At 41.4% G+C, this 20346-nt stretch overlaps 1 protein-coding gene across 3 annotated transcripts in view; it reads right to left on the minus strand.

The window, feature by feature from the left end:
* Positions 1-20346, minus strand: part of MTMR6 (myotubularin related protein 6) — a 544203-nt gene that overhangs the window by 57726 nt on the left and 466131 nt on the right. For all 3 annotated transcript variants that reach the window (XM_078657106.1, XM_078657107.1, XM_078657108.1), the window contains 2 exons: positions 16602-16736; positions 16392-16518 (listed from right to left, as the gene is read on the minus strand). In XM_078657106.1, coding sequence (XP_078513232.1) covers positions 16392-16518; positions 16602-16736 — 262 coding nt within the window. The remainder of the gene's footprint in view (positions 1-16391; positions 16519-16601; positions 16737-20346) is intronic.

Genomic DNA, 20346 nt, shown 5'->3' on the forward strand with positions numbered 1-20346 from the left:
CCCTTTACTAACTGTATGTAACCATGAGGGTACCTGACTAGTTCTTGGATAGCTTGGGCTTACCATATTCCTGATTGTTATACCCCTTCGATATGTGATTGATGGATGAGGGGCTATATGTTGTTTCGATATAGAATCCGAAGTTGACAAACCAGTATTTGTTTAAAATCTGGTAAATTTTAGAGGACCATGGATTATAACCCGTAATCAGCCTTACTGGATTAGTCAATTCCGAACCCCTAGTTCTTTTCAGTTTAAGTGTGTCTTTTCTAGATAGTTTCAATGCTCGCATTTTTGCCCTTGTTACGACTTCATGTCCATAACCTCTTGATAAAAATCGTTTTTCAATATCAGATGTACATGTCATGAACTCAGAGCCTTCGCTACAATTACGGCGAGCTCTATAGAATTCCCCGAAAGGGATGGCATTTATCTGAGATTTAGGGTGAGAGCTTTTACCATGAAGAACAGAGTTACAGGACGTTTCTTTTCCAAACAGTCTGCTACATAATTTACCATCATGTACATAAAGTGTCAGATCTATGAATGTGATTTCTTTAGGACTATAGTTGATGGTAAAAGTCATATTGTAATTGTTGGTATTCATGTATGTGAAAAAATTCAGCAATTCAGTCTCTCCACCCGTCCAGATGAAAAAGAGATCATCAATGTATCTCCCGTAATAATTGATATAAGAGTGCCAACGGGCACCGCCAGGGCCCCAGATATGCACCGCCTCCAACCACCCCATATAGAGACAGGCAAAAGATGGTGCAAATCTGGAACCCATGGCAACTCCACAGATTTGTCGATACCAGTGACCATTAAACAGAAAAACATTGTGTTCCAGAATAAGTTTTGACATTGTACGTATCATCTCTGTATGATCCAATAATTCCACTGGCCTTCTATAGAGAAAATATTTAAGTGCTTGTAACCCTTGTTCATGAGCAATATTGGTATAAAGCTGTGAAACATCCATCGTAACCAGCATCATATATAGTTCCCATATAAAATCATTCAGGATGTTAAGAACATCCTTTGCGTCCCTAATATATGATGGTAAGTTTGACAAATAAGGGTGTAAAAAAATGTCAACTAATTCCGCCAGTTTTTCGGTCGGACCTCCTATGCCCGATACTATGGGCCTACCCGGTGGAGAGACAGCATCTTTGTGCACCTTTGGTAGAGTATAAAGGCACGGAAAACGTGGTCGATATACAGTTAAGTATTTATACTCATCATCAGTTAGAATTGTTTCCAAGTGCCACCTTTTAAGGTGGTCATTGATTTTAGTTATGATGGTGAAAATTGGATTAGAGGGTAATTCAGCATACCAAACTTTAATCCCTAGTTGACCCAAGATTTCCTCGTCATATTTAGTCTTGTCCATCAGGACAACATTCCCCCCCTTGTCTGCCTCTTTAATCACAAGGGAGGGGTCATCTGCAACATTTTTAAGAGCAGTCCTTTCCCAAGATGTTAGATTGCTATCAAGCCGTGGTGTTTTGGTTTTGTTGATCTTTTCTTCAAGTATGTCCAATTCTTTGTTAACGATTTTATGGAATGATTCTAAATTGTTGCCACATATCAATTGAGGTGTCCATTTAGATTTGATTTTTAATCCACTGTCCTCACTCATATTCGTGCAACAATCAAGATCTTGTAAAACATGGTGTAATGTAATAGGATCATTCTCATTTTCCGTTATAGAAAGTAACAACCTAGTTGCATGTACATCTTGGATGGTTACATCACCACAAGCTATCTGAGAAGACTCGGTGTGTGGTGATGTAACCATCCAAGCCAGTGATTTACAGATTTGGAGTCACTGAATGGCTTTGTACCATGATTCAAAATATCTTTGTGAATTGTTTATTGAAAATATCCAAATGTGTTATTAGAATTCAAAATAATGATATTTTGCTTGGAATAAGGCTGTTTGCACGGTTTACTCTGGACTGCCGTACAGTATTATTTGTCTTTGTGTCTTGTTTTTAATGATGTCCACACACGCTCTACTTTATTCCCTATACTCTTAATAACACTTTTTTCACCCTTTTTTCCTTGGGGTATAACCTTCCTTGGTAAATTATGCACTGGACTTGGGAGATTTGGGAGCCTGTTATGATGGCGCCTCGTTTCCTTTGCCCTGAATATTGAGTTATATAGACACATCCCGAATTACCCATTTGAATCGACACTAAATTTTACGATTAATCATTAGATATAAATATATTATATATGTTATGATTGTAAATTCACTCAAGGATTTAGACAGGATCTTCATATTGATGCCTAGGGATTTTCGCGTCATTTTACATATATTCGTCATATTCCCAATCTAATATGTTGGACATGATGTTATAGATTGTTAGAATGTTAAATGTTACTTAACGTTTTTTCGTTCGATTATTTGTAGATATAATTACTATTATATATTACATACTACATCGTCCACAAAAGATAATTTTAAATCTACCTTGATGTATTGTATTTTGAAAGATAATTGGTTCCGATTATGGAGGAATCGGGCAGAAATGTTCGAGTTAGTCCTATTACTATGCCTACTACTCATAAACATTACTTAAACACTTTACAAAGATGGCGCAGACACTACACGCCACGGACTGATTCACGATTTATGGCTTTACATTGAATTGTTCTGGGTAAGTGTTTAGCGAATTTGGATATGGATTATAATACCATATGGTTGTTTGTCGTGAGATGTTATGCTATAATGACATTGTCTATTATCAATATCTTGAAACGAGGCTTAAACCCAACGTTTTGTTCCGTTTTACGCACGTTAGGTTAACCCCCTGGGAAATGTTGGACTTTGGGTTTTTTAAGCTTACTCCGAGAAAATTAGATCTAATAGGCCGAATACTACAGCATTAAACATGATATGTTAAACGAAAGGGTAACTTAATATATTCTGCTCACTGGTTCAACAAAAAATTGAGTCTATGTTTCATAGTGGTGTCTGCAAAATATATGGTACCCACTATTTTAGATACTATCTGAAGTAATTTTTAGATTTTCGTCTCGTTCCGAATTTTATATTACTATAAATACCGAGATAGGTAATTTAATTAGGAATTGAATTCCTGTTTTAATGAATGACCGATTGTGTCATGATTAAATTATCAAGCTGTTTGGCTTATAGAGCATGTGGGGTATTTTTTTTAATTTAATGGATCTCGACTACGAATAATGACCAAATACATGAATCATTTTTGGTTCCTTTTTTTCTTTATGCATCAAGATACTGGGGGCTGAATACGGCGAGCTTTGGATTTTGGATATATATATTGAATTGGAAACGTCTGGAGAACTAGTGAGTGTTTTCGTTTTTCTTCGTTCTTTTTGTTTTTTCGTTATTTGTCACGGTTATTACCCTTCAGGATATATACTGTTTCCTGGCACTATGATTGTGTTTTATCTATATCAATCGTTTTTGATTATAGATTATTTGCTTACTGCTCTCACGATCCTTGGAGAGCTTTTGCGTGATCCCGTCACGAAATCTAGTTTTAGGTGAGTTAATTACCCATCTAAGAAACACATTTGGGTGTTAACATCCATGTATTACTTATGGTATTTCTGGTGTGATACTTTTTCTGACTCATTAATACTTATAAGAAGATATGTTCACAGTGGGGTGTTTTAGTGTGGTCCTTTACCCTTTTGGTGCTTTCCTGCCTCAGTTTTCTCTATTTTTTCCTTTCTCATTACTAAGGGTGCTTTTTGCGAAATTAAGATATATTTATGAATTTTGACTTTTTTCTTTTCCTTTGTGGTATGGTTTTACACTTGTGTAATTTGCATCATTTATCATGATGAAGGATGCAGTACGTGTTAATGAATCATGAGGGGCATATAAGGTGTTTCAGCCACTTTACATGGAAACATTTGATACAATTAAGATATGTATTAATTGTTGAGTATCTATGTTGTAACTTATGTATTATAAAATTGGGTGTTCTGATTACATTTATTGTAATATTCTAGCCCTGAAGAAGTCTATGGTTATATATATATATACCAAGACGAAACACGTGTTGGCAACGGCTAGTGTTTGGTTTCTTGAAGAACAACACCAATAATAAAAGAAGATATGGAGAATACCCACCTTCTGGAATATGTTTATTGATTTGTTCATTTAGCTCAGGATAAATCTCTTGTTTCTGGTAAAAAGTAGACTAAGTTTTAGCATGATTCACAATTGGTCTTCAACAACAGACAATGAAAAAGCTATGTGTGAGTGAAACCTAAAATTAACTGAGCTCCTACGCATCTTGCCACCCGGGTATCTTCAAATGGTATCTATTTTCCTATTTCATGTGTTCCTCTAAAGTAACAAGTCTTTTACATTTGACTGTAACCCTGAGTGTGGACTACATATACTCAGATTATGCAGAAGCATTATTTGGGGAAAATGTCTGGTTTCCTGCAGATGTTGACATGTTTATGTGCACAGTAACCTCAGAAGTAATTAAGTTCTACGCTGAACCCTAAAGAGTAGTTCAAAATGTTGTGGAGAAAGGCACATGGAGCAGAAAAGGATTACTTTAAAAAAGAACCACAGGTGAGACTGCGCCTGTGACATTAATTTACAAGTATACTTTACCATATTTCTATTTCGGATGATACAAACGTATTTATTGTTTTAATGAAGTGCCCACACCACTTTTCAACCACTTTAGAGAACCATGATTAGTATATGCTTTAAAAGCAAAGGCTGGAGATACGAGAGTCATGGCAAATGAGGATAATTATTAAGGAGAAAGCAGTATGCTACCAGAAGAGACAGGTTTAAAGCATTTTTCAAGTTTGTCTTGAGATGGGCAGTGGGAGAAAGCTCCGTGAGGATTAAACTGAAGAATCCAAATACCATCCACCAAAACATTTGTCCTGCATGGCGTTCCTAGAAATAGTCTATTTCGGACAGCCACATTTAGACACATAGTTGTTTGGTATGGGAAAAATAGCTTTGAAAGACAGGAGCAGAGCTTTATGTACAAGACACAATGTTTTAAACTCAACCCTCTACTTGACCACTAGAACGCAGTATAACCTCAAAGGAGGACCAGTTTAAGCCTAGAATAAGGTGGGTAGTGTAGTTTTTAACTACCCATAGAGTCCATTTTGTAAACTTAAAGGCAATCACTTCGTTACAGCGTATTTTTGAAAAAGTATACACTTATTAACAAATTATATATTTGATATAAACATAACTTGACAAAATAACTTCAATGCAGTTGTATATGACCATTAAATATATAATAGATTGATATGAATCATAATTTCAAACATTTTCACTTCATGGTATGCGTCTTTTCTGTGTATCGTAAGATCTGATTTCAGAGACTATAATATGTGACGTCTTCGCCAGTGCTGGCAGGAGCAGCTCGCAGTAGTCCGCCCATCTTCCCCATATTTTACGATATTTCTGTGGGCAGCCACGGGCCCGAAAGACCGATATCTATAATCCCATACAGAAATCCATACAATTTTTTAATGCCCTAATGGTGGGGGGGGGGGGGGGTTATCTGATTTCCAAGTTCTGACAATGTCACGTTTGGCGATGGTGAGGCCTACCCAGAGAAGTTGGCGTTTGTATTTATTACCCCTTATTGTATCTGTTATGTGCAGCAGTGCCAGTCTAGGAGATCTGGCAGTTCCCATTCGAGAACTTCAGCCATGCATGTTAGCACCCTGTTCCAAAACCTGTCCAGAGCCGAACATGTCCAAACTGTATGTATAAAGGTACCTTCGTCAGCTTTCCATTGCAGACACAAAGGCGATGCAATTAATTTGCTCTCTACAATCTATAATGCGTATAGTACGCCCTATGCATGTATTTAAACTGAATAAGACATAGTTGGGAGGAAATAGCCGCTCCACTGGGAGATTCCAGGGCCTCAGTCCAGTAGTCAGCGTCTAGGGGATCATTGTCTATTTGCCATGTTTCTTTACGTTTCTCGAGGGTAGTGGGACTGTGTGTGATAAGGGATTGATGTATTTTGAAAATCTTATGCTCTCTTAGGTCGCCCATGAGGAGTTGACCCTTTAATGGGCTGAATTCTGGAAATGAATCTACTTTATCAATGTGTGGTGTGATAGCATGGTGAAACTGTAAATATTTATAAAACTGGGAGTTATGTAGGGAAAAATCATCTTTAAGGGCCTGGAGCGATTTGAGGACAGTACGTTGTAGGACACTGCTGATGGATGAGATGCCTATGTGATCCCATTCCCGGAACCCCTGAAGCCCGGCCAGATGAGATAATAGGTGGTAATGCCAAAGCGGAGCTTCCGGGTAATGCGACCCCACCACCCCATTTGCTGTAGCATTTTTTAAACTTTTGAGTGGATGCAGACTGGCTAATTCTGGTTCAGCAAAATCTAACACCCTTTCTTAAACTCATTAGTCCAGCACCACTGAGAGATGACCATATTTACGCCAGGCCTCAGCAAATCATTATTATGTTGAATGAAGGGAAAACAAAAAAATGCTGAGGCTAAGGCTCCTGACATGGATCTAAACCCCCTCGCATTTTCCATTGGAACTAATACCATCAAAAATAACTCAAGAGGTGCTGGTAAGAGATTCCATCCATGCACACCTACACCCTCACTACTTACTTCTTACTCCTCTGTACAGTTCCAAAGTAAATCACAATGTCTTCAATAATAGTACCGTCTTTTGATTCTAAAATCTCTAGCTAGTTTAAAACACAACAGACTCAAAAGATGGTGAGATTTTGCACTTAAAAAAATCACAACAAAAGGAATCAACCCATCTTTCAGTCACTGGTACTCAGCAAATGATAGTAGCTTACTGAGTGTTGGTACTTTAGTGAAAGATAATAAACCTGAATCCTGCCCAATGATAATACAGAGAGTGGCAGCCAATAACCTGTACAAGCCCTTCACCTTGTACGAAAAGTTCAAAATCTACAATACATTTAGCAGAAAGTGTGCATACAAGACAGATGGAAGAGTTGAGGATTAAGGTAATATAGGACTTCACATTTAGAAAATTGAACAGTTGAATGTTTTCTGAGGTACAAGTTTGACTGTAGTTTGCAGCCTGTTGTTAGTGAAGCTAGTTTGTGTTTGAGTGGCCACAACACCAGAAAGACCTACAAGTGCGGGCCAACAGTGGTCAGACAGTTTTTTTGGTACTGCTGGACATGTCGGCCGCATTTGATACGGTCGACCATCATATTCTGATTAGCAGAAGGAGGGGAGGTGGGTAGGGCCTGTGATTGGATAGCTTTGTACCTCTTCAAAAGGCAGCAGGCAGTGACTGTCCCCTTTTCTTTCTCAATATAGAGAGGTTAAACGAGGGCTTCCTCAAGGCTCGGCCATCAGCCCCATTCTGTTCAATCTTTATCTTCGCCCCCTCATCTCCCTAATAAGAACTTTTGGAATCAGTGTTATTAATTATGCTGATGACACTCAACATGTCTTCACTCTTGAGGGCAATAATGCAGTGTCCAGGGAAAAGCTCCATAATTGTTTACATCAAGTGGGAGCTTGGTTGAAATGGAACTGCCTACAGTTTAACGAAAGTAAAACTGAGGTTTTATGTTGTTCGGCAGGTAGTATTCAAAGCCCCCTTCCCACAAATTTCTGACCTGCCTCCTCCAATACGTCTTTGGTAACCGCTAACATAGTATGTAACCTTAGAGTACTGATGGATAGCAATCTCCAATTGGACTCCCAGGTGAATAAAACGGTTGGCACCTGTATGTCCCTCTTACGAGCCTTGCGTAAGATTCTACCGTTTCTGCCTTCTGACGCTAGAGCTCTGGTGGTGCAGTGCATAGTCTTGAGTAGAATCGACTATTGCAATGCTCTGCTCCTGGATGCTCCGGCATCCTTACTTAGGAAACTGCAGAGAATACAAACTATGGCTGCAAAACTTGCACTGAATCGGCCATGGAGAGCGTCTTCTTCCATGGCCCTTAGGGACCTTCATTGGTTGCCGGTTGTACAGCGGATACAATTTAAGGCTCTCTGTATTGTTCACAGGGCTGTCCATGGGACTGGACCCAGAATGCTCCAGAAAGAATTCACCTGGTATGTGCCTACTCGAGCACTTCGCTCTTCTACAGCACGCTTGATCAGGGTTCCTAAAATTAAGAGAGCACATATGGACGGGCGATCCTTTACTTTTACTGCCTCCAGATTGTGGAATGCTCTTCCTTTAGAGCTTAGGCAACTTAATACTCTATCCAGTTTTAGGAAGAGGCTGAAAACCACTCTGTTTCCGAGAGCCTAGACTCTGTTCCGCTTTTCCCCTTGTTTGTTTCTTCTTCGCCCCTGCTGTTCGGACAATCTAAGCGCCAGGATACCCTTTGGGTGACAGTTTAGCGCTATACAAAATTCACTTACATTTCCTTACATTACATTACATACAAAGAGCACATGGTGTTAATACTACTATTCTGAAAGACAGATTTACCTTTTAAAGCCACCTTTCCCATTTAGCAACCCAAGACGTATAATTAGAGAAGCATCAGTAATTACCAAGATTACTTTACACACTATTCTAAGTTTGGGCAAAATAGAGTACTTTAACAAACTCCAGTAATTGAGGATTTTCATATAGAAGTAGACCTTCTAAATGACCATTATGCATAGTAATTGTACTGTGTGTGTGTGTATATATATGTGTGTGTGTGTGTATATATATATATATATATATATATATATATATATATACATACATATATACATATATGTATATATAATGTAGTATTAACTTTGGAAAGGGCCTTATTGGTATACAAACTACAGGATGAAGTCAATCACTGATTAATGTGGACCGATCTATCACACTAGCTATGTAAATATTTAAATGAAAAAGTGCTAAATGGCGCTCATACAATATCGTATTCTCAAATTAGATGGTTCAATAGTGAATGTGCAGGCTTCGACATGCAACCGTGCAGGCTTCGACATGCAATAACAGAGTTTGGGAATCAGTCTATCAACAATAAGGAAGGACCATAAATGATGCATGGCCAGGGCCAACTTAGAGTGTACAGAGAAGGTGTGGGAAGAAATGATTGCCACTATTAAATCGGAGAGAGAGATTTCTGGTCATTCACTTCTTGTGGTATGAAAGGTACTAAAATGTATCCTGATGGCACAAACACAAATAATGGGTGAGTATATCATGGTGCTTCATAGTAACAACTCAAACCACATTAGACACTATGTAAGCAAGAGCATTGCCATGAAGGAAAAAATACAGTAAATAGATCGTTTAAGAGATCCCGGACCCCATACACCAATGGAAATTAAATGAAGAATGTTTGCCACACTAAATGCATCCTCTCAACCACATTATCGTAGCTATTGGGGAAACACCCTCACTGTGGATAGAGACTACCTACAGATATAGCTTAAAACCAAACCTGTCAAATGAAAGCATTCCTGGATAGCAAGGAAAAATTATTTGGTATACTATTATTAAAGCACCTGGTGGTATGGATTAATGATAAAGCATCTTTGCCACTGTAACTAAAAGGTTTTAGGCCACATTCATGTACAGTGATATCATAGCTTTTGCGGCCTGTCCTCCACGGACCTGCTTAGGTGATATAATTGCCTATTCAAATGAAAAAGATTTTTAAAAAAAAGGTACCTTCTTCTTTACCGCATGTCTCTTCTGTCTTCTTTTTTGCTGCGCCGGAAGCAACCCAGGCTCCTGGACTCTCCCAGCCAATCACGACGCTGCATGAGCAGCGTCGTGATTGGTCAGAGCGGCCTGTTTGGCCGCTCAGGTATTACCATGGAGGCTGGGCATGTTCTCCAATGGGCTGTGCATGACAGCCCAGTGGAGAACATGCCAAGTGTGCATGACTGTTTGGCTGGCCCCAGAGGGACCGGCCAAGCAGTCATGGGCACTTAGGGAGGGAGTGCAAACCACTCCTGCTCCCTCTGATGGCGGGAAGCCCAGCCCCGCCCGCCGGACCAGAGTTGCAAAGAAAAATAAAATGATAACTTCTTGTTATTATAATCTTATTTTTATTTTCCACTGTTCAACGAGCAGTGGGGCAATGCTCCTTAGCGGAGGAACCGCCACTGGTCCATATGTATATCTTAAACTGGGGTCCTAATCTCATAATTTTCGTCAGAAAGTACAAATTATAGTATCTGGTCTGAGAAGACTTAATCTAAGCTCTATCTCCTGTTGAGTCAGTAGGTACTTACAACCAAAGACCCACTACAGACATATTTTGGAACGTATATCTTGTTGTTTGTAAGATACCTTTATATGATTCCACTTAAGACTGATAACTATTTTGGCTAAATTCCCATGGCTGTCTAAGCAAGGTCTAACAAAGCAAACTAGGTACAATCGAAAAGGAGTTTTTACTGCATTGTGGAAGTAATTTTATTTCAGGTTCCGTTCTGTGACACTTAATAAGGAACTTGCAAAAAGTCTGATGACCTGTGCTGAGCTTGAAGTGACTGCAGGGCCTTGAGATACAAAGGAAATCATGAGACTACTTAGCGTATGTGTCAACTGCCTCTTTGCTTCTATTTCAGAACATTTAAGCAGTCAATATCCAAATATAGTAACATGTGTTGTTGATTAATATTTGGATACATATGTGGAAAGTCCCACGGTCGGGTGGTGTCCGATTGGCAGTGGTATTTATACAAAATGTATCAAAGGCATAAAAACACCTTGTGAATCATTGTACTTTAGGCCAGCCACTTACTGAAGCCCTCCTCATGCCACTGCATAATATAAAGTTACACTTTGAAATCTTACTGCCTATTTGTTTAACCAAGTATTAGGCTGCTGAAGCATAGTCTCTATATTAGTCCCTGTCTGACTGATACATGGAAGATATACTTGAGGGATACACTGAAGACTAAAAACATTTGTAAAGCAATTAGTGCTCAGGGGTTTCTGGGCAAAGGCAACAATACCAGGATATTGGCCTTTATAATAAAGATCCTTGATACTGCTCTGAGAGAGTTAACAGATACAAATCTGAATTCATGTAAGTAGATGTTGCTGCAAGAGGACTAGAATCTGTAATCAATATGTCTTAAACTTTATGTCTAGAGGGCCTAAAGTTGCATTTGAGATTGATCTTTAATATAAAAAATATACCTTACAATTTAATGTTGGTATAAAATGAATTTGAAACAGTGCATCATAAAGAGTTGAAGTTCACTGCCCTTACCGTGCTAGAAATCACCTCTGTGGAAAGCTTAGTTATCAAACTCGACTCCTCTCTAACCCCCTGATCTGCTTGCTGTTGTATAGGCCCTCTCATAATGTGCCTCTCTTCCCCTAATTACTGGGGGAACAAATAATCCACCTAGTAATGTACCATGCTAAAATATGATTGATTGGCGACTTCAATTATTGGGCCAACAATAAGAAGCGTGGTCCATGCTCATCAGAACTGACCGATCTACTTAACAGGCTAAACTGCGTCCAACATGTGACATCTCCCACTCACTTAAAAGGACATAACCGTGATCAAATCTGGACCTCAAATCTTACAGTGTCCACCTTGACAGTGTCCCAATGCACCTGATCCGATCATTTCGTAATAAAGTTTTTCCTTAATAGGATTACATCTAAACCCCCAGCTAAGGGAGGTCTATTGGCAAAGAACTGGAATCGTACCAACATCAATGCCTCCTGTAACTCGTAGTATGCAAAAGACACAATTGATGGACGAATGCTGGACAATGCAAACATTCACCCCCAGTCACAAGGCTCTGGGTTAAATCCATCATTCTTTTGCTCACCACCCCACCCCAGTTTGGACCCAGCCATATGCAAATAAGTCTTGACCCTGGTCCTGAGGGAACAGTCCAGCCCGAACTGCCGAGCCAGGTCCTCCCTGGACCAGAAACAAGCATCCTGGGACCGGTCTCAGGGCATCACCCTTCATCCTGTAACTCGTTGGCAACTACTCTACCCACAAATCAGTTTTCTATTAACAAAGCATAGAAAATATAAAAACATGGCTAGCAGCCGCTAGCAATATCCATGCCCCTCTCAGTAAAGTCAAAACAGCCGGGTGCCATGATGCTCCGAGATGGTTCTCAGAAGACTTAAAACTTCACAAATTAGTCCTGCACCACACTGAACGTATCTGGAGACTGAACTGATCTCCAGATTAAAATAAGATACTTATCAAGCTCAACTTAAACAATAAAAAAATCCATCTTACAAATTAAGTTCGCTTACTTTAACAAGATCCTGAACTCTACAAATAAATCCGAAGACATGTTTGCAATTGTTACTAAGTTATCCAAACCGGATAGAGTTACAGTAAAATTAGCCCTTACTCAGTCATTATGTAATTCTTTTAACACCTTTTTTATCGATAAAATCATTACTATTAAAGCCAGCATACCTGTCAATATGTCCGCGGATGCCCAGCCAGCGGTCCCCAGGAACCCTCATTCTCTGCACCAGTTCCCCTTATTAGCAGCAAAGTCTTCCTAGACCTGCTGACCAAAGTCCAATCTGGAGATCCTGCCGACAGCTGCCCCACTAATATTTTGAGGGAAGTCTTCTATGCATGCCCTGATTCTGCCCCCGTCTACTGAATGATTCACTAATTCAAGGCTCTATTTACAGAGCCTTTAAAGAAGCAGTAATAGTTCCACTTATCAAAAAAACAGCTGCAGACCCTTTGGTCCTTACGAACTATCGCCCCCATCTCACTGCTCCCCTTTTCGGCAAGGTGTTCAAAGCCCACATCGCCAATTGTCTCTGCCCTTTTATCGAAAAAGTCCCAATTCCTTGACTTTCACCAAGCGGGCTTTCGCCCCTCTCACTCAACTGAGGCAGTAATCCTGATGTACTAGTTGTGATGAGGAAAGAGGCAGACAAGGGCACTACTCCGGCTCTAGTGCTCCGTGATCTATCTGCGGCTTTCGACACGGTGAACCATGAAATTCAGGTGAACCGTGTCAGGGACGCAGGGATTCAGGGATCTGCCCTCAAATGGCTTAGGTCCTTTTTGGATGGTCGCTCCCAATCAGTTTGCCTTTCCCAATTCATGGCTCCCTGAGTTAAATTGACCTGCGGCATGCCGCAGGGATCTTCCTTGTCCCCGCACTTGTACAATTTGTACCTTCTTCCACTAATTCAGTCTCTAGGTGAAAGAAATGTGTGCATTTTCAATATTGCAGATACGACTTGAAATTGATAATCACCATCGACAACACCTCTGACTCCATCGTGACTTTCCAGACAGCTATGTTACATATATGAAACTGGATAAATAGTAATCACTTAAAATTACACCCAGACAAAACAGAACTGATCTTAGTCGGTGTCTCTCGAAATCCTTGGGACTTGTATTTCTGGCCTGAAAAAGTTGGGAATGCCACTATTACCATCTTCTTCAGCCAAGAGCCTTGGTGTCACAATCAATAGCGACCTTTCTTTGAAGTCCCAGGACAGGACCTGCTTTTTCCAGCTTCAGAAGATCAGGAAAATTAGTAGATTCTTTACCATGGAAGCCCTTATCCAGGTCGTTCTATCTTTGGCCATCTCTCATATTGATTATGCTACTTCACTCTACTTTGTCCTCCTGGTGTATTTAACAAAAAGATTGCAGTTGGTGCAAAATCAGGCAGCAAGACAGATTTATCATCAGACGAGATGGCACTGCGCCACTCCTCTAATGAGGAAGCTACATTGGCTCCCAGTAACACAACACTGTGCATTTAAGATTGGATGCCTCTTATTTAAATCCTTCCACGGCACATGGCTGGAAATTGTTTCTACCCTCAACCAGAGGTATGCCCCCACCAGGAACCTGATGTCATCCCATCTGAACCTCCTGGCTATTCCTACCTTCAGACGGAAGAGATTAGGTGGATCTAGATTTGCAGTCCTGGCCCCTCTTTGCTGGAATTCTCTCTCGTCTAACATCAGATTTTTTACAACTTACCCTCAATTCAGGAGACTCTTAAAAACGTGGTTGTTCTGCCAGGCATATAAATAATCCAACGAGCAGCAGGCTACCCATTTCTAGGGCCAAAAAACCCTATGGTGTATGTGCACTCTATAAATATTTTTAACATAAACGATTATCTGCCATACACATTTGCCGTTTAAATATTTCTTATGACCTGTTTCAGTTCATTCTGTAGATGCCAAATTTCATACTATGTTTTTGTGGTTTTAATTTTATTGCTGCTTCTATATTTAATATTTGTATTTTTTCTAAAATAGGCTTAAACAGGAAGAGATCTTTAATAAAGGGATTTTACAAAAATGTGTGTGGTAGACAGCAACTGCAAGAAGTAGACCACTGCATCACTGATGTAAATGCACATTTCCATGAAGACTGTAAAAATGAAAAAAAATCAGCTTTGGCTATGTTGTTTATGGCCAGATCATCAAAAGGGGATATCCTGATTACACTGCATACAAAATGGAGTGCGCAGAAGAGAATGGAGGAGTGGGTTGAGGAAAATGATCACTGTGCAGCCCTTATTGAGCTGCAGCAGGTTGTGTATGCCACCTCCCAGAATCAACGCTCAAAACAATCTAGAAGCACTCAGATGTTGCCACATCTATTGTTGGGGAGGCAAGAGGCAGTTATGTAGCAATGTGTCATCAGTATGCATGAAATAACTAATGTGGGTTCTGTCCAAGATGTGTGGAAAGCAATGAATAGTAAAGGGCATAAGGCTGATCATTGGTGCTTTTGGCAGGAGCCTAATCTGAACCAACTGGTTTGATGGGAAAGAAAGGCGCTGGATCATGACAAGGCTGTCACACCTCTAGAACAAAGTTATTTATGGCAAGCAATGAGGGCTTTAGGGGTCCTCTGTACTGAATGACAGAGATATTGGTTAAGAATTAGGCAGTTATTTTCTGACGGTAATGATGATGGTTTCAGCCTCTCCAGGTGGGAGAAAGCCAGACAGTAAGTCACTAAATATGGTGTTTACAAATGTGTTAGGAGTCCAATTGTTATGATAGTGTCAAGGACTTTAACCAGAGATTTGAAGCCAGAGAAAGGTTGAGAGACAAAATCTCTGGGACATCATTAGGTTTCTTGCATGCAATTAGCAAGAACATTGGCAGACAGATGTGAGGCATTTACAAGCTTTGTAATGGCTGTATAAAGCAGGAAAACTATGTTTAATGGTGCAGGTTACAATATCAGAAAGAGCAGCAGATGGTTTAAGCTGCTTGCCTTATTGATGTAGCCCTCTGAGACAGCTGGAGATAGGAAGGAGAGGATCAACTGTGCCAATGCTACCTTAAAGCATGTTCATTCTGTTGCAGAGCAGCTGAAATGATGGTGCAGAGAAAAATGGGATCTGGGTGGTCAAACGAGCCGCCATCAATTCTAGGTAATTTCTTAGTAGTTCGATTGACGAATTTAGCCAAAACAACAATTCCGGACTAGAAATATTTCTTTTGCTTGGAGGAAAACATATTTGTACTTGTGGTCTAGTCTCTTCGATGCATGGCTTTTTCACAGCACTCCCAGGGCCTGTCCTCGTTTTTAGGAAGCCAGAGACCAACATAAAAATATTTGTTGAACAACAATTGAACATTTTAACTTTTGTTGAGGGGACAAAGTCATTTTGCCAAGAGGAAAGGTTTTCCTCACTGGGTAAAGATGGAATCAAGTGGAACTGTGGGAAGCAGGATACAGAACTGTTTCTGTCTGGAGTGTTCTGATTTTCATAGACTAGGCCAATCTGATTTTCTTGGATGTAAAGGTGATGCTCAGGTTATACTCATTTTATAATACGAATTACAACTATGGTAAGATTAGACAAAGGTGGGGACTGAAATCAAGAAATGCCAATATTCTGTATCTGGGAGAAATGCTGGAGAGAAGTGTTAGTGGAATCCCGTCAGTTAAGTGAAATTAAGGTATTTTCCCCTACATCTGTGTGTAAGAGGATCATTTGTAGACAACGATTAGGGAGAACTAGAATAGCCCAAGTGTGATGGACTATGTATGTATTTGAGCTTGTAAAGCGCACTGCTACCCGTCCGTAGGTTTCCTGGCGCTGTATAACTCTGGGGAACCAGTCCTGGATTTCCCTGTGGGATGGTCCCTGCTGGGAGTCCCCAAGGTGGAGCCAGGCATCCCCGGAATTGATGGGGCCGATGTGGAGCTTAGGCAAGCTAATGCCCAGAGTTGCCGAGTGGAACCCCTGATTAGAGTAAGCACCGAAGCGAGAATTATCGAGTCCGCTGACCCAAGTCCACTATGAAACTATAAACAGTTATGGTGACCAACATCACTGCTTTAACCACTCACGGTGGTCCATGTGGTAGCTGGTCGATGCATACTTCTGTCATGACCACAGATCATCCAATATGTTATATGCATGCAACTTACTGCTTTCAATGCACCAATATTTTGTCCCAGTTTTTTGTTTTCTTCACTTAATTTGAGAACACGGTCTGAAACAGACTGCCTTGGGTGCATGGAACTGTCAAACTGATGGAACATATTTCTCCAAAACCTGTAGCAAAGAGAAGGATGTTTACTGCTTTATATACAACATTTTAAAGTGCAAGCAGTTAGAATATATGAGAAACAACTTACTTAAAGTTAAATGGTACTGTGATGGGCTCCAAAACTGTAAGACTTTGAGAATAATTGGAGTTGTAAAGAGGATTCAAATACTTTTCCTGGTTGCTTATAAGAAATGGCCACAAGGAAAAAGACTTCTCCTTTAACCTGAGTAAAGACAAAAATACGGAAAAAAACAACACTAAAAGTTAAGTATTTCATCACAACTGATAACATTTTAGTCAACTAAGAAACCAACTTGTTACTGCATCAACAAAAATTAAACATGCTAATGTAACACGGGAGCTATAGATCAAGCTCAGACTCAAAAGAGTTTCACATGACGAAGTACATAAAATAAGACATAATGTACATAATGATGGCAATGGGATTCCATTAGCGTTGATTGCCTTAGCATCACCCGTAATCTAAACCTGTACCAACATGCACCAATAACAAGTTAGTCCCTTTTGACATCAGTGGGCGGAGATGTGGGGGTGAAAGTAAATTTGGTGCCCTTTTCATCACCGGTCCCAGGATGCTCGTTTCCGGTTTGCGTAACACTTTTTGCCCTAAGTGGGATGGGTATGCCCAGACGTGTGTCCCTTGCTCACTGTGCCACTGGATTCAAGCTAGCCTGGCTGATGAGTGGTAATACCCCGAAACCGGTCCTAGGATGCTTGTTTCCGGTCCAGGGAGGACATGGCTTGGCAGTTCGGGCTGAACTGTTCCATGAGGAACAGGGTCAAGAATGATTTGCATATGGCTGGGTATAAACTGGGGTGGCATGATGAGCATAAGAAAGATGGATTCAACCCATATCTCTTGACAGGGGTTGAATGTATGATTTGTTCAGCATTCCATCCATCATTTGTTTGCGTAACACTTTTAGCCCTAAGTTGGATGGGTATGCCCAGATGTGGGTCCCATGCTCACTGTGCCACTGGATTAAAGCTAGCCGGGCTGTAGAGGGGTAATACCCCGAAACCAGTCCCAGGATTCTTGTTTACGGTCCAAGCAGGACCTGGCTTGGCAGTTCAGTCTGGACTGTTCACATGAGGAACAGGGTCAAGACTGATTTGCATATGGCTGGATCTTAACTGTGGTGGCATGGTGAGCAAAAGAACAATGGATTTTACCCAGATCTCTTGACTGGGGGTGCATGCACGATTCATTCAGCATTCCGTCCATCATTTGTTTGCGTAACACTTTTTATCACGACAACATCAACAAAATGGGAGTGATTGAGTTGGGTTTAAACACACAGAAACAGCTATGTTTGTTGTATGTATTCCATAGATAATTATATTATTACTACTAGTATACCTGTACAGGATAACTAGTGGTCTAGGTAAAAAGCTTTTCTTTTCCACAATGGAGTGTTTTCCAAGTTCACATGATTGCAGAACTGTGTGAAGTAGAAGAGGCTTGCAAAGGTGCAGGTTCCATAAAAAAGGTACTTAAGGTAGTCTGACCTTGCTGGGTCTTCTTCCCAGATTTAAAAATGCATACAGGAATGAATGGCACAAGAGAGAACATAACAGCATACCACTGACTTGCATTTGACTAACGACATTCTGGGATCAAACAGGCGTACTATTTTGCCAGCTTCTAACAGCATTTAATGTAACACACCAGTGACTTGGATTTGCCGAATTCACAGACACATTTTCTCAGCCAGAAGAGCTAAACACCTCAAAACTCTCAGTACTGAAGTTACAAAGAGTGCTTCTAGGACTGGCACTAGGTAACATGCCGGAGAACTCTTCTGCGCCACAACACGGAGCCATCACAAACAAAACTGTGGAGAGTATGGTAACAGTGTGCAAAAAAGCAGTGAAAACAGAAAAACGAAAGGTGAGGAACAGCACCAGTTTGAAAAGTGTCAGGCACTAAGGCACAGAAAGCCATAGCAGCGAAAGAGCAGAGCTCCGCTCTGAGGAACAACCTCGCAAAGCTAAGGCAACAGCCTTACATGTGAAAAACGTCATAGCAGATGATAGAGAGTCTGCAATCACAATCCATAACAGTGAAGGGCAACCAGCCCGGAACAGATTAGTAAAGGCACTGTACCCCAAGACAACACCATCAAGGAGGTCGTATCCCCTGGAAGGAACTAAAGGCTGAGATACAGCCAAAAGACCCAAACTCAGAGGACTGCAGAGGAATCAGAAACCCCAAGTAATTAAAGGGAAGAAGAGTAAAAGCAGGCCTCCACAACAGAAAAAACCAGGGTGTAGGGATGCAGAAGCACACATGAACCAACAGACCTCTTAACCGCAAGAAAGGGGAGGAACAATTAAACAGTTCGAAGCATCCCGTTAGGGAGGGATAAAGAGGACACTCGCAGATGACAAGCCACCCGCAGGGAGGCGAGTGCAGAAGGCCAAACTGAAGGTCCTTGCAGAACAGGGAGGAAGGGCGGGCCATGAAGGAATCTGCGGCTAGAATCAGCTCTACCAGATACATCGTTGCCCAAGGTAAGTAACTTGTACATCTGATAGAGACTACTAGCCGCAGATTCCTTAACGTAGACTAGATAACCTAGCCATACCCAGAGGGAAGGAGGGCCTGCGAGAGAACCTCCCCAGTTAGGAAGAAACACAGGGCCCCAGCAGGGGATGTGTCATGGGGACAAGAAGGGCGGCCCACCACGCAGAAGTAAGCAAGGAGAAGGGAAGGCCAGGATACCCCAAGCCCATCCAAGGTACAAGGGACATCTGCCCGAAAACCCCGGAGGGACAGACAGCGCCAGAGGAGTACCAAGGAAGAAAGAACCATCCCAAACTCCAAGGAGAAGAGGTAGAAACGGAGGCAGAGCCCGCCGCAGGAGAACACACATGCAGCGAAGGGGAAGCTAGGCAGGCATCAGCCTTGAGTCAGTGGACAAGGCAGGAGCAGCTGCACAACCAAGAAGCGTAGGCGTGAGAAGAAAACAGTCACGCAAAGCTCCAGCAAAAGAAGAGGCAGGAGCACAAGGGCACAAGCCAAGGCCCACGGCGGTGGACCTTAATGAGCAGGCGTGCGCAGTTGACAGCTGGCAAATACCATGAAGCAGTGCGCCCAGAACAAGCCAAGCGCAAGACGAAGGTAGAAGCCAAGGAAATCCAGAACAACCTTCAAGGGAGGACCGTTCTAGAGACACAAACCGACCCACGAAAAGAAGTGGGAACAGCCAGAAGAGAAAGAGGAGAAATACGTAGGACGGACCTAAGATGGCAACCAGAACACAGGAAAATGCTATGACAACCGAGCCCCCCTGGAACACAAGGACAAGGAGGCGGAAAACATCACAACGCGACGCTGTAGACGGCATGCCAAAGCCGGTCTAGTGACGTAGCAGATACTGATAATGACAGAACCCGGAGCTTCGCAAGCTGTGCCAAGGCAAAGACAAAAGAGACCGCACCAGTGGTATACAGTGATGCCAGGAAAGGCAAGGAACCCAAAAGGGTTGCCCACACCCTCCCAGCTTAGGACAGAGCTATAAAATAGCTACAAGTACTCCACTTAGGGTATGACACATCCCAAAGAAAGCATGGGTACACCTCTTAGGGAAAAAACCCAGCAGCAGAGGACAAGAACACAGAGTACCTGCGGTTAGTACCACAGACAGCTTTACCACTGAGCCAAAAAATACACAGAAGGCCCAACCCTGAGGACCTATACGGTTTACCAACCGCCAAAAACTACAAAAAACCAATGGGCTCTACCAGCAGCCAACAGTACAGAGGGGCCAACCTAAGGACCCCGACGGGCCAACAGAAACACTAGACCC

Source organism: Lissotriton helveticus, chromosome 8 (assembly GCF_964261635.1).
Source record: "Lissotriton helveticus chromosome 8, aLisHel1.1, whole genome shotgun sequence".
In the NCBI taxonomy this organism is placed as follows: Eukaryota; Metazoa; Chordata; class Amphibia; order Caudata; family Salamandridae; genus Lissotriton; species Lissotriton helveticus.